This window comes from Vespa velutina, chromosome 8 (genome assembly GCF_912470025.1).
Source record: "Vespa velutina chromosome 8, iVesVel2.1, whole genome shotgun sequence".
NCBI lineage: Eukaryota > Metazoa > Arthropoda > Insecta > Hymenoptera > Vespidae > Vespa > Vespa velutina.
In genome coordinates, this window is record NC_062195.1 from 7,319,260 (window position 1) to 7,339,600 (window position 20,341).

The 20,341-nt window shown below is 32.2% G+C and overlaps 2 protein-coding genes across 3 annotated transcripts in view; both read left to right on the forward strand.

Moving 5' to 3' along the window:
* The first annotated feature begins 1,685 nt into the window (after positions 1-1,685).
* LOC124951312 lies at positions 1,686-3,243 on the forward strand. 2 transcript variants are annotated; one of them, XM_047499540.1, is made up of 3 exons: positions 1,686-1,843; positions 1,921-2,238; positions 2,303-3,243. In XM_047499540.1, exons 2-3 carry the CDS (start codon positions 1,959-1,961, stop codon positions 2,338-2,340), a joined length of 318 nt encoding a protein of 105 aa, XP_047355496.1. In that variant the 5' UTR covers positions 1,686-1,843; positions 1,921-1,958; the 3' UTR covers positions 2,341-3,243. The 2 variants fall into 2 exon arrangements, with proteins under 2 accessions (XP_047355496.1, XP_047355495.1); XM_047499539.1 differs by having other exon boundaries at positions 1,921-3,243.
* Positions 3,244-4,146: 903 nt separating this feature from the next.
* Positions 4,147-20,341, forward strand: part of LOC124951310 (cGMP-dependent protein kinase, isozyme 2 forms cD4/T1/T3A/T3B) — a 52,513-nt gene continuing 36,318 nt past the window's right edge. Inside the window, exon 1 of the mRNA XM_047499534.1 lies at positions 4,147-5,265. Within this exon, the coding sequence (XP_047355490.1) occupies positions 4,670-5,265 (596 nt within the window). The 5' untranslated portion in view covers positions 4,147-4,669. The remainder of the gene's footprint in view (positions 5,266-20,341) is intronic.

A 20,341-nucleotide genomic window follows, 5' to 3' on the forward strand; every position in this document is an offset into this window, starting at 1 on the left:
ATAGAGGCGACAGTTAATCGCTATTCCTACCAATCTTCGAAACCATTTCGAGAATCAGGAACCCTGGACTCAGAGTGAACAAGCGTATGAATAAGTGAATGAGTGTGTGTGTGTGAGAGAGAGAGGGAGAGAGAGAGAGTGAGCGGGTGGTCGGTAACAGTGGAACGATGTTAATGATTAAGCAGCTGGCGGAACGGACTCAAGGGAACGTACATCGGCACCGATGGAAAGGTATCGGTTCTCTGCCGGTGCTAAAGCTTTGACAAAGCGTATAATCAGATTGAGACTTCGTCGAGTGAGATAGAGAAGGACAAGAAGAGATAGAGACGATGAGAGAGAGAGAGAGAGAGAGAGAGAGAGGTTAAAGAGGAAAGAGGGGTTGAAGGTATCGCCGAGTGTGAGAATTGTATAGAGAAGGGGTTGATTCTCCAGGCAAGAGATGGGGTGCGGGTGTTGGTACGACGTGCGGGTAGAAGAGAAAGGTACCATGTTAGCTAGGCGATGGAGCGACTAATAACGATAACGATGCCAGAAACGATAATCGAGTTGCGGGTTTCCGCGGTTTCCACGGCTCCTATCCCAGGGCGCTGATTGCCAGGACGCACCGGGGCGAACGAATACTGGTGGTTACATCGCCGCGACGTGTCCCGACGCCGACGCGAGTGTGTGCCAGCCGACGGCAGATGGAGGCGTAACGAGTACACAATGCGATGCAAATTGGTCCGACTCGCGAGCTACATCGGCACCACCTCCACCACCTCCATCTACCACCTCTAACAGGCAGGAGGTACGAATCGACCTCTCTCTCTCTCTCTCTCTCTCTCTCTCTCTCTCTCTCTCTCTCTCTTTCTCTTTCTCTTCCTCTCTATCTATCTATCTATCTAACTCGCTCTCTCTCTCTCTCTCTCTCTCGCTCTGTTTCTCTTTCTCTCTCAACCGCTATTACTAACATCGCTATTCCATTATGACATTATGTTTCCTCGAGGAGAACCACTACTACATACGCATGTATATATGCGTATGGTTAGCTCCCAACAAAAGTCCTTCTAGTTTCCCTTCGGGCATTCGATTCGTGAACTTCTAACTCAGTAACTATCCTTCGTCGCAGTGCGAACCCCATCGAATATGAGACATCTCAATATATTTGTCGAATGAACTAGAAAAGAAAATTATCGAGATTGGTGTTATAGTTTTGATGGCTAACTTTGTAATATCCCTTATAATTCAAAATGATTTTTCATCGTATATTCCACGTGTAATAATATTGATGATAAATGTATTGTTGTCTCTATTTTTTTTTTTCGTTTTGTCTTTTCTTTTTCTTTTTTTTTTTTCTTCTTCTTCTTCTTCTTTATAACCAAAGTAAAATCAAATAATCGCAAACAAACGATATTTTCGAATATCAGTTCGTGTTAGTTTTTAGCTTGGCGAAATCATCGAGACAAATGTGGAGACCTCTGGTATGATTTTTCTCAAGTAAAACGTTACGTTGTTAAAATCGTACTTTTGTTGTCGATAACAAATTTTAAGCTATCGAATGAATTATTTTAACTATAATATGTAATAGTAATAATGTATTTAATAATTTAATCAAAAAGTATCATAATAATAAAAAAAAAGAAATTAATAAAATCGAAGACAATAGATGTAGCTTTATATATTTTCCGTCGAGGCGCCGTCGGTAACTCATCCTACTATTCGGAACTTGCCAATCATATAATCGAATACACGAAGGTAGCCGGATTAACACGACTCAGTGCGAAATTAATATTTGTGGATTTTGTCATTTGCAATTTTTCTGATTAAAATCTGTTTTGGAATGATATTTGTATTGTAAATATTGGTAAGTAATTGTAAAATTAGTCCAGTATGGTATAAATTTATTAATCGTTTTATTAATTTTTCAATATCATTTAACAGGTTATACTAATAAAAATACAATAATAATATATACAAATATGAATCCCATAATTACGCCGAGGAATGTGGAGTCAGCGCGTCACTCTTTAGATCTATTGTGTTCTAAGTTTACACGACAATGTATCAATGAAAATAATTTTTCACAATCGTCTCATAATATAGAAGAAAGTGATATGGAAATTACAGTGCCAGCGATAACGCATAATGGTGACGTTAGTTTTGTTGTTGGCGAAGAAATAACGATAGAACACATTAATACTCTCAAGGAGCTTCAAGAGACGCTTCGTCTTAAAGATGAAAAAGTGGCAGAACTTAAAGGTTTGTTAATACAGCGCGATGCAAAAATTAGAGAATTACGTAAAAAACTTGACATGTATCGTAGTGTTCTTCCATTTTTATCTCCTTACGGACGATCATTAAAGCATAGACCTCAAGGAGATTTCTAAAAGAAGCATTCGATAGTCGATTTTAGAAATATATATTGTAACAAATGGATATCCAAGCAAACGTACAAGACACTTCCTTAGAAAGAGATAGAAGTTTGCCCAAAATATAAACAGAAAGTATTCTTGGCATTATTAATTATTTACATTGGTATAAATGCAGATGGTAAGAGTGCAGGTAACCGTCCAGTGTAAAAAAAAAAAGTTGACCTTTATGCGTTTATTTTTTAATAATAGAAAACATTATTCTTTCATCGATTAGATCTCATAATAATATTTTTATAAAGATTGTGAAAATTATTTTTAATTATTTATTATAGTTTCTAATATCACTTAAAGTTCATACATATATCAAGGCATTAGTCGAAAGTGTTGACAAATTTTTTTTGCTATTTATACCATTATGTATCGTAATTTATAATTCTTTTCTATGTAAGTGTATTATACCTGAAATTATACTCAGGAATTGTAATCAATATTAATCATATGTATGATGTTTAACTATTGAAAACAATTAATAATGAACAAATGTTCCTGATAAAAATATCATGCATAAGATTATGTATACAAGTTATAACTTTCACTTTTCATTAGGACATAATATTTCATACGTAGTAATTTATTGGATAGTACATGTAAAAGATTTTCTATCAAATATTAATTGCGCATTGTAATACTACATAACGCAATAAATTAATATATAAATGATAAGACGGATTAATAACATTGTACGTATTAAAAATAATACATAATACAATAACTTTAAGAATTGTCCATTATATTAGATTTGTGATATAATCACAGCATTATTTTCATAAATTAATTTGCATTTAAACTTATAAAAGTTTAACAAATAAAATGCAACGTTATTATTTCAAAATTACGTATTATTTATATATCGAGTACAATTGTATATGTTAAATAAATCAAATGTCCATGAAAATATCCTAATGTAATTCAAACTGCAGAAAGATAATTCGTATTACCGATTATCGATAAATCTGCAAACTGTTATTACCTACTGAAAACCATATGAAGATTTAATATCAAAAAGAACGAGTAGGGGCGTTCAAATCGTAGCAACGTATTATTTACATCCGCCATAATGACATCGCTTCGATAACCTTCGATCAGATTTATATAGTCATTTTCAACTAATTACTTACACATTTCACGATATAATAAAATATCGTTGACATTAAAGTGCAAGTAGAATGACGAGGAAGACATCGATGGTTTCTTCGAAGAATGGTCAACGAGACGGTACCGATGTATTCGTCCCAAACGATTGAAGTTACCTCGAGAGAAAAAAGTGGGTAAGCGGAATCACGAGAATCTACAAGGAGTTATAATTCCATAGATATTTTGCAAGCGATAATTGAGTTATATAACTCGCTCAATAAACTCTGAGATTGACAATAAAAATCTTTCGAAAATATCATAAAATGAATCCTGAAAATCTGTCGGAGAAGGGATTACGCGAATGTTTGTAAGTGGCGCCAAAGTTTGGACCAATGGGAAGGCGAGTGATTATCGCTATTAAGTCAGCGGCGACGATAGTCGACTGATCGAATAGAACGTAGTTGTGTGAAACATAATACGCTAAAGGGGAAGGTTGGTGGGATGATATTGGTGTTGAGAGGGAGGGTGATTGGTAGGAGGTAGTCGGGTTATCGGCGGAGTAAGACGATGTAAACCGAAACGAGCCGAGTTCTCGTTCTCGCTCTCGTGCGTGCTCGTGCGCGATCATCGCGTAGTATGCACATCGTGGCCCGAGCGACAGTGGCGAGTCGACGACAGTCGTCGGTGTTTCGCGCTCTGGTGGAGTTTGCCTCGCAAAGAACGGTCGAACGTGTTTCGACTGTTCGCTCTCTTTCGAGGGCGCGAAATTCGCGGTTTTAGATCGATCGATCGACGTTGACGGTGCGTCAAGGAAACGAGCCGTCTTAATTTCTCTCTCTATCTTTCTTTCTTTCTTTCTTTCTCTTTCTCTCTTTCAAACTCTTCCTCTATCTCTTTCTTTTTCTTTATTATTATCTATCTCTTTTTATCCTCTTAAAACGTGTCCGTGAACGTATCTCAGCGAATCGGGTATCGCTCTTAATCATAATCATCGTTGTAGTAGCCGTAATAGTAGTAGTAGTAATAGTCGTCGTCGTCGTCGTCGTCGTCGTCGTCGTCGTCGTTGTCGTAGTTATAGTCGTATTCGTAATCGTGTCCGTATCATTTCGTTTGCGTTTAAAAGTGTTTATTCGCGCGATAAAAAGCGCGTACGATCTACGCTCGTGGTCAATATAATATTTTGAATGAACGAGAATAACGAGTGCAAGGGGCCGATCGGCGACGCCTGCGTGTCTATGCGCGTGTGTTTCGACTCGTTGTGCTTCTCGTCGACGCAGCACCGGCTCGCCGACGAGGAGGACGCTTCCTCGCAGACCGTGGCTGCGGTCACCGTAAATAATACCACAGGAATTGATGGTACCATACGTCATCAGGATCATCCTCATTTACAATATCAACAATATCAAGATCCACAGCAACAGCAACAACAACAACAACAACAACAACAACAACAGCATCAGCAGCAACAACAACCGGCAAGATTCCCAGTCGACATACCGGTCACCACGACGATGGGTAAGCTCCGCGAACTTCAAGAGCTCCTACGCGTCAAGGACGACAGGATAGCCGAACTCGAGGCCCTACTTTCGCAGCGCGATGCCGAGATACAGGAACTTAGGAGTCATATCGACATGTTCCAAAGCGTTTTACCTTACAAGTCCCCAATACCCTCGGCAACACCAACGAAACCAAGGCCGAGAAAACAGAGGGCACAGGGTATATCGGCGGAACCGCCTCTTCAGGAACTAGCACCCCTCACCATCGTTGAGAAGAGCGACAGGTTGGTGCCACGCGACTCTTTTTATCTTCTCCTCTTTCTCTCCTCTTTCTCTCTCTCTCTCTCTCTCTCACACACACACACACACACACACATACATATATATACAGACTCTCGTTTGCTCACTCGTTCCACCTGTCACAGGCCACGAGAAGCGCATTCCTCTCAAACGACATCGCCCTCAACGTCGAACTTTCCTTCACTCCTCTTGTTTTATTTTTACTCTTTTTCTCCCCCCTCTCTTCTTTCTCTCTTTCTGTCTCTCTCTCTCTCTTTCTCTCTCTCTCACTCTCTCTTTCTCTCTCTGTTTCTCTTTCTCTTTCTATCTATCTGTCTATCTCTCTCTATCTCTCTGTCTCTCTTTTCGTCGAACACTCGCGCCTCGTGGTCGATGTGGTCTCAACTTATACACGCTCTCTCGTTCTCTCTCTCTCTCTCTCTCTCGCTCTCTCTCGCTCATTCATTCGTCCTCTCGCTCACTCGTTCGCCGTCGCACACGTTTGTATGTCACACGGTATAACGCTGTCTGTACCACGTGACGCTTTCGCCCAGTGCTTTTCCGTGGATCGCGAAACTTTACGCTCGAGAGAGAGAGAGAGAGAGAGAGAGAGAGAGAAATGCATCCGAGAAAAAGAGCGAGAGAGAGAGAGAGCGATATTGCGTTTTATTATTATTATTTTTTTCTTTATTTTTTTTTTCTTTTTTCATCACTTTATTATCTTCTTAAGCTAACGAAACTTACGGTAAGTTATTCGTTAAGTTATAAAAACATGAATCACGACATAGATTACAATATACTTATTAATTCGTGATACATGATCTCTTTAAATATGTATGTATGTATTTGTGTGTATGTATGTGTGTGTGTGTGTGTGTGTGTGTGTGTGTGTGTGTGTGTGTGTGTGTGTGTGTGTTCACGTAATGTATTTACAATGTCGTTTAGAATTATTGAAATTTAAAAGTTAATTTTTAAAGGTTAAAAATATTTTGTCGGTATGTATTCTTTTTTTCTCTCTTTTTCTCTCTTCTTTTACCAATGTATTTTAATCGCAAAGTCACCTTTCAACCTGTCACGCGCATTCAATTCGCAGGAGTTTGTGCGCGCGGACTCGATTGCGCAAATCGAAACTTATATATATGCCTCGAAGGGAAGGACGAAAGTTGTGGATTATATTCGGGTAGAGATCGTCAATTCGAAGGTCGATATATATACATATACATACATGCATACATGTATATATACGATAGATATAGTGATATATATATATATATATATATATATATATATATATATATATAAAATATGGATATATGCCACGTACCCATGTAATTTAACACTTTCTCGATTTAACCTTCTACAACGTCATTTAACTTTGAAATAACATACTCGTGTATATTAGTCTTGTTTCATTTTTTTGTTTTTTTTTTGTTTTTTTTGGGGTTTTTTTTTCTTTTTTTTTGTTACAGAATTTATAACTTATATCACGTAGATCAAAACTATTATTTTTCTTTTGCTAATTATAAGTTATATTAAACATTTTACATTATATTATATACATATATATATATATATATATATATATATATTCTTTTCTTTTTCTTTTTTTTTTTTTTAATTAAATGGATTAGAAAGGATTAAAATTGATAATAAAAAATGGAACGCATATATGCGTGTTTGAGATACGTATATACGAGTTCGTAATATTCAATATATCCAAGTTATTCCATTCGACATTTCGATCGAGAAAGTAATCGATAATGATCGATTCTCGTTGTATTTCGCATAGCATTCTATAACGTTACAGCGTACTTTCCTTCTGCTTTACCCGAAGTCCTCGTTCATCGTTTACATAATATCGATACTCTCTATGCATCTCATCTACAGACTGGATGTTTTTAAAATAAGAAACAGGATTGAAATTTTATCAAAAGCGAAAAAGAAAAGGAAAAAAAAAGAAAAGAAACAAATAATCATATAAGAACTTTCTCTTTTCAAGCGTCAACTAACTTTCGATATTTTTATAAATTAACAATCCACGCAATCACTAATAATCGCAATACCATATTTAGGATTATATTATGATTAACGAAATATTTACTCGTTTTTTATTCATTTACAATTTTAAATCGTTGCGAATCACAAAATAAAGTAAAAAAAACTTTCTAGAACAATATTCGCCCAATATTTTCTTATCATTTCGTAAATAATTAAATTTCGTTTATTAATTCAATATATAATTGTCATTATTAACGACGATCCTCCACATAAATTTTTTTCAAATCAAAAGGAATATTTCTATGATTAAAATGATGAAAAAAAGTTTCATATAAACATATGAACGAATCAAAAACGATGTTCCTTTTTTTAGTTAAAAAAATATCAAAGATTAACCCCTCCCTTCTCTTTTTTCTTTTTGCCCTCGAAAATAAAACGATGCGCGGTACTGCGACAAAAAAAGGTAGGTGGAGGAGGAGAAAAATCTTTGACTGATTGTAAATTCAGAAAAGCCTTTTCGGGCCTCACATTTGTTATTCGTTTCTTTCGTCTTGAATTCGTATTTTATAAAAACAAATTTGTAAGATGTTAATACAAAACAAAAATTTATCCATTGTGACTATAAAAATAAACGGATTTTATGTCGAACGATTTATTGCAGTTTAATATAAATAATTCAATGGTGTTATTCTCAAACAATTCTCCCATTTATCGAATATTTTGCGACATATATATATATATATATATATAAAATCAAATAATTGATATAATTATATTAATCATATTAATATCAATAATTATATTATTAATAATATAAATGATATAAAAATAAATATAAAATAAATTAATGTTAAAAAAATTAATATAAATAATTATATTAATATTAATAATTATTTCTCCCACGAACGAGAGATTACTGTTTTGAGTCACTTTTCTCCAATGTTCGAAATATTTTCGAGACAAGATCTCTCAGGATTTCTATTTTCTCCTTTAGAAGATTTATCTTTGTCCAAAGATTTATCTACGCGCACGCGCGCGAACGCGTGTTTGTGTTTCTATGTCTATACTTATGTGTTCTGTGAAGATCGAGGAACTAACTCGCTCATTTCTTCGACGAACTTTCTTTTTCAGATATGGGGTGGTGGTGATAGTGGAAGTGAAGAGGGGGTTAGAGGGGGGAGATGTAACAGGTAATAAACTCAAAGAGAAGGACGATAAATCGTCGTTAATATTAACACGGTTCGTACGAGATTGTCACACATATTTTTCATTATCGAGATCATTAACCTAACCGATAGGAAATTTATGATCAACCGTAAAACTAAAAACGGTTAATCGTCTTCGTCATGTTCGACTCATGTGTGTACTTCCCTCCTTTCTTCCCACCTATCTCTCAACGCCATCACTATCACCATTACCATTACCATCACCATCACTATCACTATCACTATCACCATCACCATCACCATCACCATCATCATTACCATCACCATCACCATTACAATCACCATCACTAGTATCCCTCTAACAATGTGAACGAATAAGAACGAAAACAGGAATGGCACACGATCTCTTCGTTCGTATAATTACTCTGAATAAATAGATTTAAACAGATATAGAATTTTTATAGATTGTATGGTTTCCATAATGAGTTCAAATAAAAAAAAAGTCGAGAAAGAAAAAGAGAGATGGGAAGAATGAATCCTATCGAATTATAATTGAATATGCAAACATGAATTTAGTAAATGATAAAGTTGGAAATAAGAATTAAAATGAATTTTAACTTTCGTAATTCGTAAATGTTAATCGGATTAAATTATTATTATTATTATTGTTCTTATTATTTATTATTTATTATTATTAATATTATTATTATTATTAATATTATTATTATTATTTTATTTGTTTTCTTTTCTTTTTATTTTTTCTGTCTGTCTGTCTGTCTGTCTTTCTTTCTTTCTTTCTTTCTTTCTTTCTTTCTTTCTTTCTTTCTTTCTTTCTTTCTTTCTTTCTTTCTTTCTTTCTTACTTTTTAAGTCGTTGCAAGGCAAGCTTATTATACGCATCTAGTTGTAAAGATCTTACTCTGAGGTTTTCCGATTATGCTAAGTTTTCCGTGGAGAGAGAGAGAGAAGTGATGAGATAAGAAGAGGAAAAGGGGAGAGAGGGGAAAGGGGAGAGAGAGATAAGGAAATAGAAGAAACGGAAAACGGAGGTCACCTCGGTTGCATAGCAAATGTTGGTAGGTGAGCGAATCGCGTTCACGGAAGAGAGTTATCGCGCATTGTTCTAGAGGCCATCATGTCGCGTATATTATTTTTAACCTACGACTACTTTATATACATTCTTATAAATATATGTTCATGCTTAAGCGTGATATATCCACCAGCGAAGGAAATAACTGATAAAATGTATGTAAATCTCGAGTAACTTGATAGCTGGTATAATTCGTACGAATAAATCAGTCAAGGGATATCCTTTGATAATAATTTTCTTTAATATTTGTTAGTAATTTATTTCTTAATTTCTTAATTTTTTTAATTTTTTTTTTCTTTTTTTTTTTTTATTTTTTCTTTTTTTTTTTCTTTTTTTTCGGTATCCACTTTAGCTCGATTATATTTTTATTGTTATCACATTTGTGACGAATAGTTTGGAGAAAAGAAAGGAAAATGAGGAAAAACAAAAAAGGCAATCGTTTTATTCTCGAGTATATTTAGCTTATTCAATTTTACAATACGAAGTAAACAAATTCTGGCGTTTTATTAATCATAATAGAAATTTGTAGTTCATCGTTTTTATGGATCGCCTTAAATTGTATAAATACAGTAAAACCTGTTTTTGTGCGGTGGATAGGGACCGCATAAAAGAAATCGTACAAAAAAATATTCGGAAATTTTATAAATTCTTACATATAATAAACAACTTTGTACGATATACTACCTAAAATTTTTTTTATGCGGTGGATAGGGACCGCATAAAACGGACTTAGAAAATACATCAATGATTTATGAAATAGATGAGAGAATGCTTTCAATTAAATTAAATAATTAAATTAGACCTGAAGAAATTGTAAAAATATTTAATTCTTCATCTTACATATACATGGAGAAATTTTCAAATTATACATTAAATAATTTGATGCTACTCGTCGTAATCCAAAATGCGCATCTTCTTGTGATGAATTGGTTCAAAATCGCTTTCGTCGCTTGAAGATAGGATTTTAATTGATTTGTTTTTTGGTACCATAAAGTCAGTGATCAGTTTTTGTGACGGCAGTCGACTAGTCAATTGCTTGTAAACGTCACATGCATGATCTCAGCTCTTTTTGGAATTTTAAGCGTCTTTCCGTATTGGTATTTATTTTAAGAAAATGCGTTTCCAATTTTTTAGACATCTGGATCCCTGCATATATCCACGTAATCAGAGTTCGTCCACAACGTGTATATGTACATGGATAGGAAATATTAAACTAATGCTAATGCCGCTAAGATTCATATACTGCATAAAAATAAATCGCACGAAAAAAATTGCACAAAAATAAAATCGCACAAAAATAAAATCGCATAAAAAAGGATCGCACAAAACCAGATTTTACTGTATATCTAAAAATTTTCTTATTAATTATATTAATTGTCTTATTAAATCTATATCAAATAAAGTCTATATTAAATTTTTTATTTACGTGTACGAAAAGAAAATATATAATTTGACCCAAGATACATAACGTTAGGAGTCACTTATTGTATAATCTATTTTTCATTTTCTTTTATTTTATTTTTATTCACTTTTTTTTTCTTTTTTTTTTTTTTTTTTTTTTAGAATAATTTGTCACGAGAATATAGATAAATATTAAAATTCTTATTTATATTCACGAAAGAGAACATTTAATCTAACAGGGAATAGGCTAGAACAATAAATGTTATTTATTGTACACTTTATTTTTTTGTTTTTCTTTTTTTTTTTTTTTCAAAATAATTAGCTACATAAATAATATAGATACATTCACATTTCTTTAGTTAGTTACAAAATAATTAGTTACAAGAATAATATGAATAAATCTTTTAAATTTCTTATTAATATTTACGGAAAAAAAAATATTGAATTCGACGAAGCGCGACATAACGTTAATTGTCACTTATTCTACATTCTTTCTTTTTCTCTTTTTATTCTACGCAAATCAATTTATTAATATTCACAAGATATAAAATGTCTGTAATCTTACATGAAAATTCACTTATCATACGCTCATTTCATTTTCCTTTTTTCTTTTCTTCTTTTTTTTTTTTTTTTTTCAACCAAAAATAAACCACGAGAATTATTTAGTATTTCAAAATTGAAGAAGGAAAAGAGAAAGAAAACAAAAATTCTTCGCTCTTTTCTCCCTTTTTTTTTTGTTTTAAATTAAAAAAATAAATAACGAGACGTACATTGGGAATTGTTCAAGGTTCAATATATAAAGATAGTACAAATATCGTGGAACGAGGAGTTTGCGAGCGATCCGTAGGTGTTAAAGGCGGTGAACGCATTTGCACGCTCGTCAACTTAGTATTGGTGTCGTGATAGCACGCGTACGTGCTTGCTTGCGTGCGTGCACGCACCCACTCACTCACTCACTCACTCACACAAACACATATATACACATAAATATACATGTACGTCTACTTGCCTGTCTTTTTGCTTGCCTTTCTACTTGCCTACTTGCCTGCCTATCTATCTGCCCGCCTGCCTGCCTGCCTGCCTGCCTGCTTGCCTGCCTGCTTGCCTGCCTACCTGCTTGCCTGCTGCCTGCCTACTTGTCTGTTTGCCTGCTTGTCTACCTGCCTACTTGCCCCGGCGCTAAGTCGCACGTTCGAAGATTTACATTCCAGTCTCGGAGGCGAGCATACGTATATACGCGTTGTAACCATTGCATTAGCTTTGATAATGCAAGTTTGCTTCGATCCATAGTTTATATCTATATAGTAACTATGTATTTATGTAACCATCGTCTCTTCGAATAATCTTTATCATTTTTATTATTTTCTATTGAAAATTTCATAATTAATTATTTGTATCTATCAATCTGTTTGTCTGTGTCCGTCTATCTATTTATATTTATCTTTTAATTTAATAATAATAGGACAATTCCGTTAATCATTTTAATTGACGATGATAATAGATTTACCGATCTATGGTTCTTCCTCTCATTTCTCCCGCCTCTCTCTCTCTCTCTCTCCCCCTCTCTCTTTATCTCTATCTTTTCTCTCTTCTTGGAATACACAATGAAAATAATAATACTGAATATGATCAAAAGTATTTTAATGAGTAATGTAAATCTAAAACAACCGAGGCGTCGTTCCATAAAGTGTGAACGCATACGTCGGAACGGATTTGAAAGCTCGTTGAAAACTCGATACGAGCTTGATAGATACGGTTTATGAACTTATTCCAACGAAACGGTATCTTTTATTTTATTACAAATGGGAGAGAGAGAGAGAGAGAGAGAGAGAGAGAGAGAGAGAGAGAGAGAAAGGACGTTAATAATGTAACTGAAAAGATATTATTCAATAATCGAGAGGATTTATTTACAATTATAATTGCGAATGGATGTAAAAAAGAAAAAAAAAAAAAAAAAACATAAAAGAAAAAAAGGAAGGAAGAACTGAATGAAATTAATGTTCGTAATTAATTAAAATTAAAAATAGCAAGAAATTAATGTTCGGAATTAATTTAAAATTAAAAATAATAAGAAATTAAAGTTCGTAATAAATTAAAATTAAATTAACAAAAAGTAAATTTTGTAAAATTTCATGACGACAAAAGGAAAAACGTTATGTTCGTCTTACATATCAATTAATTTTATAAAATTGTCTTGATTATATAAAGAATGAGATTTTATCTAATCGTACATGCCACTGTGCTGTCGATTTATATCTTACATGTAGAACTTACGATAGAGATTCATTCAAATCACCTTGTACATTCGATCATCGTAAAATCAACGACCCAGGTCAGGTACGATGAATTAATATTAGATACAAAAATAATTGTGTTGTCCTTTTTTTTTCCATTCATGAAAAACCATTCATGAAAAACCATTCATGAAAATACGGTTTCTTACGGGACATATTAGGAAGCGAAAATTTATTATTATTATTATTATTATTATTATTATTATTATTATTATTATTATTATTATTGTTATTGTTATTGTTATTATTGTTATTATTATTATTATTGTTATTATTGTTATTTCTATCATAAAGATCGAATAAGATTGTTAACGCAAAACGATTTTCCTTCTCGGAGAACATGAACGAGCTTTGATGATAACTTTTGATAAAGATACATACATACATACATACATACATATATATATATATATATACATATATATATTTATATAAAATATTTCACGTAGAACTGAGAAATATCTCTTATCTCTTTCGAGATCTCGTTCGTTCAACGTAGACCGTGTTAATTCGCAATGATACGTAGTTTTATCAATGATAAAGATCGGGGAATCGTTATCGCTTTGTTAATCGAGTTACACCGTGACCTACAAACCTCTGCAGATTCCAAAGGCTTTCTCTCATGTTTTTCAAACATTTTTATCATATTCCTTTATCACTCTCGCGACAATCAGTTTTACTTTATGTAAAATATATTTTTAATGTTTTCATGATAGATTTTTACTAGAACTTAATCGATCGGTTATACTTAAAAGAAAAGTAGATGATAAATGAAAAAAAAAAAAAAAAAAAAGATACGAAAAGTATAATTTTATCTTACAATCGAAGTATTAAATGTATTTTTATTCCTAAGAAGAGCGATAAATGTAAACAAAAAAAAAACAAAAGAAAAAAATATGAAAGATATAATTCTTTTAGTAACATTCAAAGTATCGAATATATTTATTTACAAATAAATAAAAAAAAAAAAAGAAAAATAATGATCGTAAATATAAAAAAAAAAAAAGAAGAGAAGAAAGAAAAACGCAAAACATATAATCCCTTTCTCTTTTACAATTTAAATCAAAGCATCAAACATATTTATTTATAAATTTATTACTTTGCTTCTATATCTTAATATTAATAATATAATACAATTCGTATAAGTAGATATATTTATAGATAAATAGTGATCGTAAGAAAAGAAAAATCATTTATATATCTATTATATAGTGTAAACTTATCTGTACATAAATTAAATCTTGACAATCGATCTCGACGAATAGAAACGAATTTCTTTTTTTGGTCTCGAAGGAACAATCCGTTTCCTTTCCCCACCGATATAATTTCCAAGGGGGGCCTGAAAATAGCTCCTCGTCACGGCTAGTGACGACATCGCGACGTCGAGAGTGGGCCCATTGCTTGTATCCGCCCATTTCTGTGTATGTGTCTCTCTCTCTCTCTCTCTCTCTCTCTCTCTCTCTCTCTCTCTCTCTCTCTCTTTCTCTTTCTTTCTTTCTCTTTCTCTTTCTCTTTCTCTTTCTCTTTCTCTTTCTCTTTCTCTTTCTCTTTCTCTTTCTCTTTCTCTCTCTTGTGGCAACTTTTTCTCCAGAGCCGTAATTGCCGAGGCGAAGCCTCGAGCAAGCACCGCGTAATTTACTAAAAGGTCGATACGTTCAGAATAAAATACGAGCTCTCTCTCTCTCTCTCTCTCTCTCTCTCTCTTCCACCCCCTCTGTTTTATTTTATTATCTTCATTTTAATCATTAAACTTTTATAATTCCAGAAACAATATATATATATATATATATATACATCGATGACGTTTCGGAAGAAAGATAAGTCGATTTAGAAAAATTCTAAATAATCGAATAAATATGTACGTACAAGTTCGAACTATACGAGAGAAAGAAAAACACAAAAAGATGAAAAAAGAAACAGAAAAAAGAAAGGGAGAGAGAGAGAGAGAGAGAGAGAGAGAGAGAGAGAGTGAGAGAAAGAAAATGTATTTATTAGAAATAGAGTAAATCGAAACCTAAGGTCCAATGGCTGACTCCATTGATTCTATTGATGGGGCAATTTTTATATTTATAACATGTAATAGAGCTCGATCAGAAGAGAGAGAAAGAGGATGAGTCAGGGAAGGAGGGAGGAAGAGGGAAAACAATATATTTAAAACCATTGAAAAAATGATACGAAGAACAAAAGAGACGAAAAAGGATAAGAAAAACGTTAAAGGGAGAAGAAAAAAGGAACGATACGTTTAAATCCTTGAAATATTAACTAATATATAATATATCATATTTAATTAGGATCTGTAAGTCGAAGATATATATTAAATAGTTTTTTTTTAAATTACAAACTGTTATAACGCCTATTTAGATAGCAATGCAAATAACTTGTTAGTTTCCGTTTATCGTGTATATAATATGTAAACACAAAAGGATTGTTAAGTGTTATCATATTACCAACGTTCTTTGATCTCTACCAGAAAAAGATTTCTCTCTCTCTCTCTCTCTCTCTCTCTCTCTCTCTCTCTCTCTCTCTCTCTCTCTCTCTCTCTCTCCCTCTCTCTTTTACTTTTTCTATTTCTTTTATAAAAAAAGAAAGAAAAAAAAGATACAGTAATAATAAAAAGGCAAGAATAGAAGAGTAGAAGAGTAACACTACTACACGAAGATAAATATCTTGGACGATCCTTTGTTTACAAAATGATAGACATTGAACGATTAACTTCGAAAAAAATTTTTTTTCTTTTTTCCTTCGAGCTGAATAGATACCGTAAGCCTTAAATTTAAATTATCGTTCATGTATATATACATATATTATGAATGTTAAAACCAACGTTATATTTATATATGTATATATATACATATATATATTTTTTTTATCGTAAAAGAAAATATATATATACATATATATATATATATATATTTTTTTTTATCGTAAAAAAAATATATGTATGTCTATATCCATACATACATATAAAAAATATATGTGTATGTATGTACATACACATATATATATATATATTTTTTTTTTTTATATCTGTATGCACATAAACACACAGATATATAAGTATATATATATATATATATATATATATATATATATATATATATATATATCGATAATATGAGCTTTCCCAAGATATTGGCGGTCATCTTACTAACGTTGGTTTTAACGATCACAAATCTCGCAATCGATCTCCCGATTGCCATATAATGGGGTGCTATATATTCCGTGAATGCTCGGGTTCTGTCGGTCATCTTGGTATGGATCACATGTGTTGAGAGAATCACGCTGGAACAATATAAATTGCAGTCTCTCTCTCTCTCTCTCTCTCTCTCTCTCTCTCTCTCTCTCTCTCTCTCTCTCTCTCTCTCTCTCTCTATCTATCTATCTATCTATCTTTTTCTCTATTTCTCTCTCCCTCTCTCTTTTTCTTTCTCTATCTCTATCTTTTTCTCTATTTTCTTCTCTCTTTCACTCTCTGTTTCTCTGTCTGCTGTATCCACTTATCGTGGATATCCAACACTATGATTCTTATTTCGCAATTCTCTGTCAGGAGAGCAAATGAACCCAATAGGACGGACCGACCAACTATGAGCGAGCCAAATGCCTTTTCCATCGTATTGCTTCGTAAAATGTTTCGAAACTTTTGCGTAAATTTTATGTACGTTCGTAAAACGAAGGAATCCAATAGAGATAGATAAATATTTATGCGTATTTGCAAGGATAATTGATTTACAAATATTTTTCTTCATATGTATTTATATACACGATTTTATTTATATATTATGTATATATATATATATATATATATATATATATATATATATATATATATTAGGGGGACCGGAAAGTAATGTCGCTTTCTTAAATTAAATTCAAACGAATAAATTTTTAACAAGTTTTTATTTTTAATCACAATCAAATATCGACATGCGCAGAAACGACATTACTTTCCGGTCCACCTAATATATATATATATATATATATATATATATATATATATAAAATATTCTTTATATGTATTTATATGCACGATTTTACATATATATATATATAATCGTATTTATTGTTATTGTTCCATTTCAAAATGTTCACCATTAGGTTGTCACCATTTTATTGTACTCATTCACAATTATTATAAATATTAAAAATTCTTTCTTTTTTATTGTATACGTATTGGTATAAATATTCATAATGGATAATGATTACTTTCTTTGGAATGTACGAACGTGTCATTCACAAAATCGTAATCTCATTTTTATTTTTATTTTGATTCTTTTATTTTTTTTTTTTTCTAGTATTCCCTTCTCACCCGATAAATATACTATCGTATTAATAATAATAACGGGTTTCATTATCATTTCACTTTATTTTAAAAACTAAACATAAGTTTTTAATTTTTTTTTTTTTTTTTTTTTTTTTTTTTTTTGTGAATGTTTCTTCATATAATATTACTTTTTCTTCTTTTTATTCGTAAAACATACTGGCACAGTTCAGTGGAAAAAAATTACTGAAACACCTTATATATAATAAGTGTATCTATACGAATCTCTCTCTCTCTCTCTCTCTCTCTCTCTCTCTCTCTCTCTCTCTCTCTCTCTCTCTTTCTCTCTTTCTCTCTCTCTCTCTTTTACACAATTTTCAATGATGTCCTAAAACAAACAATTTATATTCTGTAGTCATTATCAAGAAAAAGAGAGAGTCAGAGAGAGAGAGAGAGAGAGAAAATTCGCTGTTAGATCATAGTTAAAACGTAACATTGAGTCGAATTTAAATGTTGAAGAGATACAACAAAAAATAAATATATATTTATACAATGTATTCCTATATACATAAAGTATATACTTATACACGTGTAGGTATATAAAGAAAAGAGAGGAAAGAAGAAAAACTTTAATTCTTTTCGACAGTCCTACAAAAGCTTCTTGCATTTTTACATACGTACATATATAATACGCACATTATCTCTAGCAAATATATATATATATATATATATATATATATATACATATATATATATAAGGATCCGTTTAGCGAGATCGATAATGAGATTCCGTCGTTTCAAGGTTCAGAATAAAATTTAGCACGAGCATAATGCGTCTCACGTCCCGTCGATGTAACCTATCGTCCTCCAGTACGTATGTACATGCCTATTGTTGCGTAAATGCTTCGCTAAACGATTTTGCTCCTATCCGTGGATGGCATCGATCGTGAAGACGCATACGAAATAAAGATTTCCGTGAGAAATCCTCGAGTATTAGTTAAGGCGGTCATTTTTTTGTTTTTTCTTTTGCTTTCATTTTATTTATTTTGTTTTTTTTTTTCTTTCTTTTTTCATTTCTTCTTCTCATTTTTTTTTTATTTTTTTTTAAATAACCCTGTCAACGCTCGTAAACGACACGATTAGAAATAATTACGAAGAATTCATGTAAATAAGTATATATAACTATGTATATTTGTTGTACTTATTTATACATGTGTCTTTTATATTTTTTTATTTCTCTCTCTCTCTCTCTCTCTCTCTCTCTCTCTCTCTCTCTCTCTTTCTTTCCCATAGCCGATCGTTTAAAAGGAATAAAAAGAGATTAATAGACGACATTTATTACAATCGTTACAACGTCAGAATCGTATTTAACTTAAAAGTTAGTCAAATGGAAATATAAAAATAGATTGGACTTAACAATGAAACGGGGTCGTCCTCGAATTAGAATTTCAAAATCGTTTGTTTTCATTATTTAACGGTTTCTATTATACTCGTAGTATACTTTGCAACGATTACGACCAATTTAGTGGTAATGCATGTGTGTATATTTTTATCTCACTTTTTTTCTTTCTTTTTCTATTTTCTTATTGTTTTTCCTCTTTTTTTTTTTTCTTCTTTTCGAATGTAATTCATCCTTCTTAAAAACAAAAAAAAAAACAAAAAAAAAAGAAGATCGAATTTTTTCCACGATCGCTATATTATCGTCAGATATATTTTATTTTTCAAATTTTTTTTCTTTCCGATCTTCGAATCAACAAAGAATTGATTTTACTAAAAAAAAAGAAAGAGAGAGAGAGAGAGAGAGAGAGAGAAAGAAAGAGAGCAAAAAAACTTATCGATGAAATATATCGATTCGATCTCTCTTCGAATCTTCACTTTGGACTTCGATTCGGTTTCGACCTCGATAGGTTTGGACAAGTCGATTCGTATTTACTCGATAATCAAAAATGATTCATGAGAGGATTAACTGGTGTGAATTAGCATTTTACATCGACACAAAATGGCATGCACGTGACATACTAATCGACGAGGCAAAGCGTCGTTGTTCGTTAACTCGAACCGGTGCTCGGATTTCGTGCGACGAAAGATAGTCAAGGCGCTCGTGATGAAAAAGGCAAAAAAGAGAGAGAGAGACAGAGACATAAATACAGACAGATAGAAAGAGAGAGAGAGAGAGAGAAAGAGAGAGAGAGAGAGAGAGAGAGAGAGAGAGAGAGAGAGAGAAAGAGAAAGATGTAGAACGAATAAAGAAGCTGAAAGCCTAGGTTATAAATCGTATATAATTTGTTGTCATACGATAGTTAAAATTAATTTTAAACAATATCAATATCAACGTCCCTTTTGTTGATATAAAAAAAGGAAAAAAAAAAAAAGAAAGAAATGAAAAGACAAAATGAAGAGAAAAAGAATATATACGTGCATATCACGATTCAAAGATACCGTCATATACATTTCTGTGAATAATCATCTTTAAAGAATGTAAAAAATTTGTTGACAATTAAGTAATACCATTGTTTGACAATACAGTACGAACAAACAAATTACGTTCATCTATAACGTAATATATATATATATATATATATATATATATATATAATAATTAAATATATATATAATAACTATTTTCTTTTCTTGCGTCATATTACGTTAGTATATTCTCTACTTTCTATTCAACTCTCCCTCTTTCTTTCTCTTTTGATGTTCGATCAAATTACAAACGTGACGATGTCATCATCATCCATTCGCCTTCTAGACGCCTCACTCAATGCTGATCTTCAAAGTACAAAGCGCATTCGACGAGATTGGAGCGACGAACTTTTATCGTCTCTCGGTGACGTCGTCAGTACGAATCGAGAAACGATACATATATATATAT

Excerpts from the sequence above, each read along its gene's own strand:
- LOC124951312 (XM_047499539.1), top strand. The coding sequence starts at position 1,959 with ATGAATCCCATAATTACGCCGAGGAATGTGGAGTCAGCGCGTCACTCT.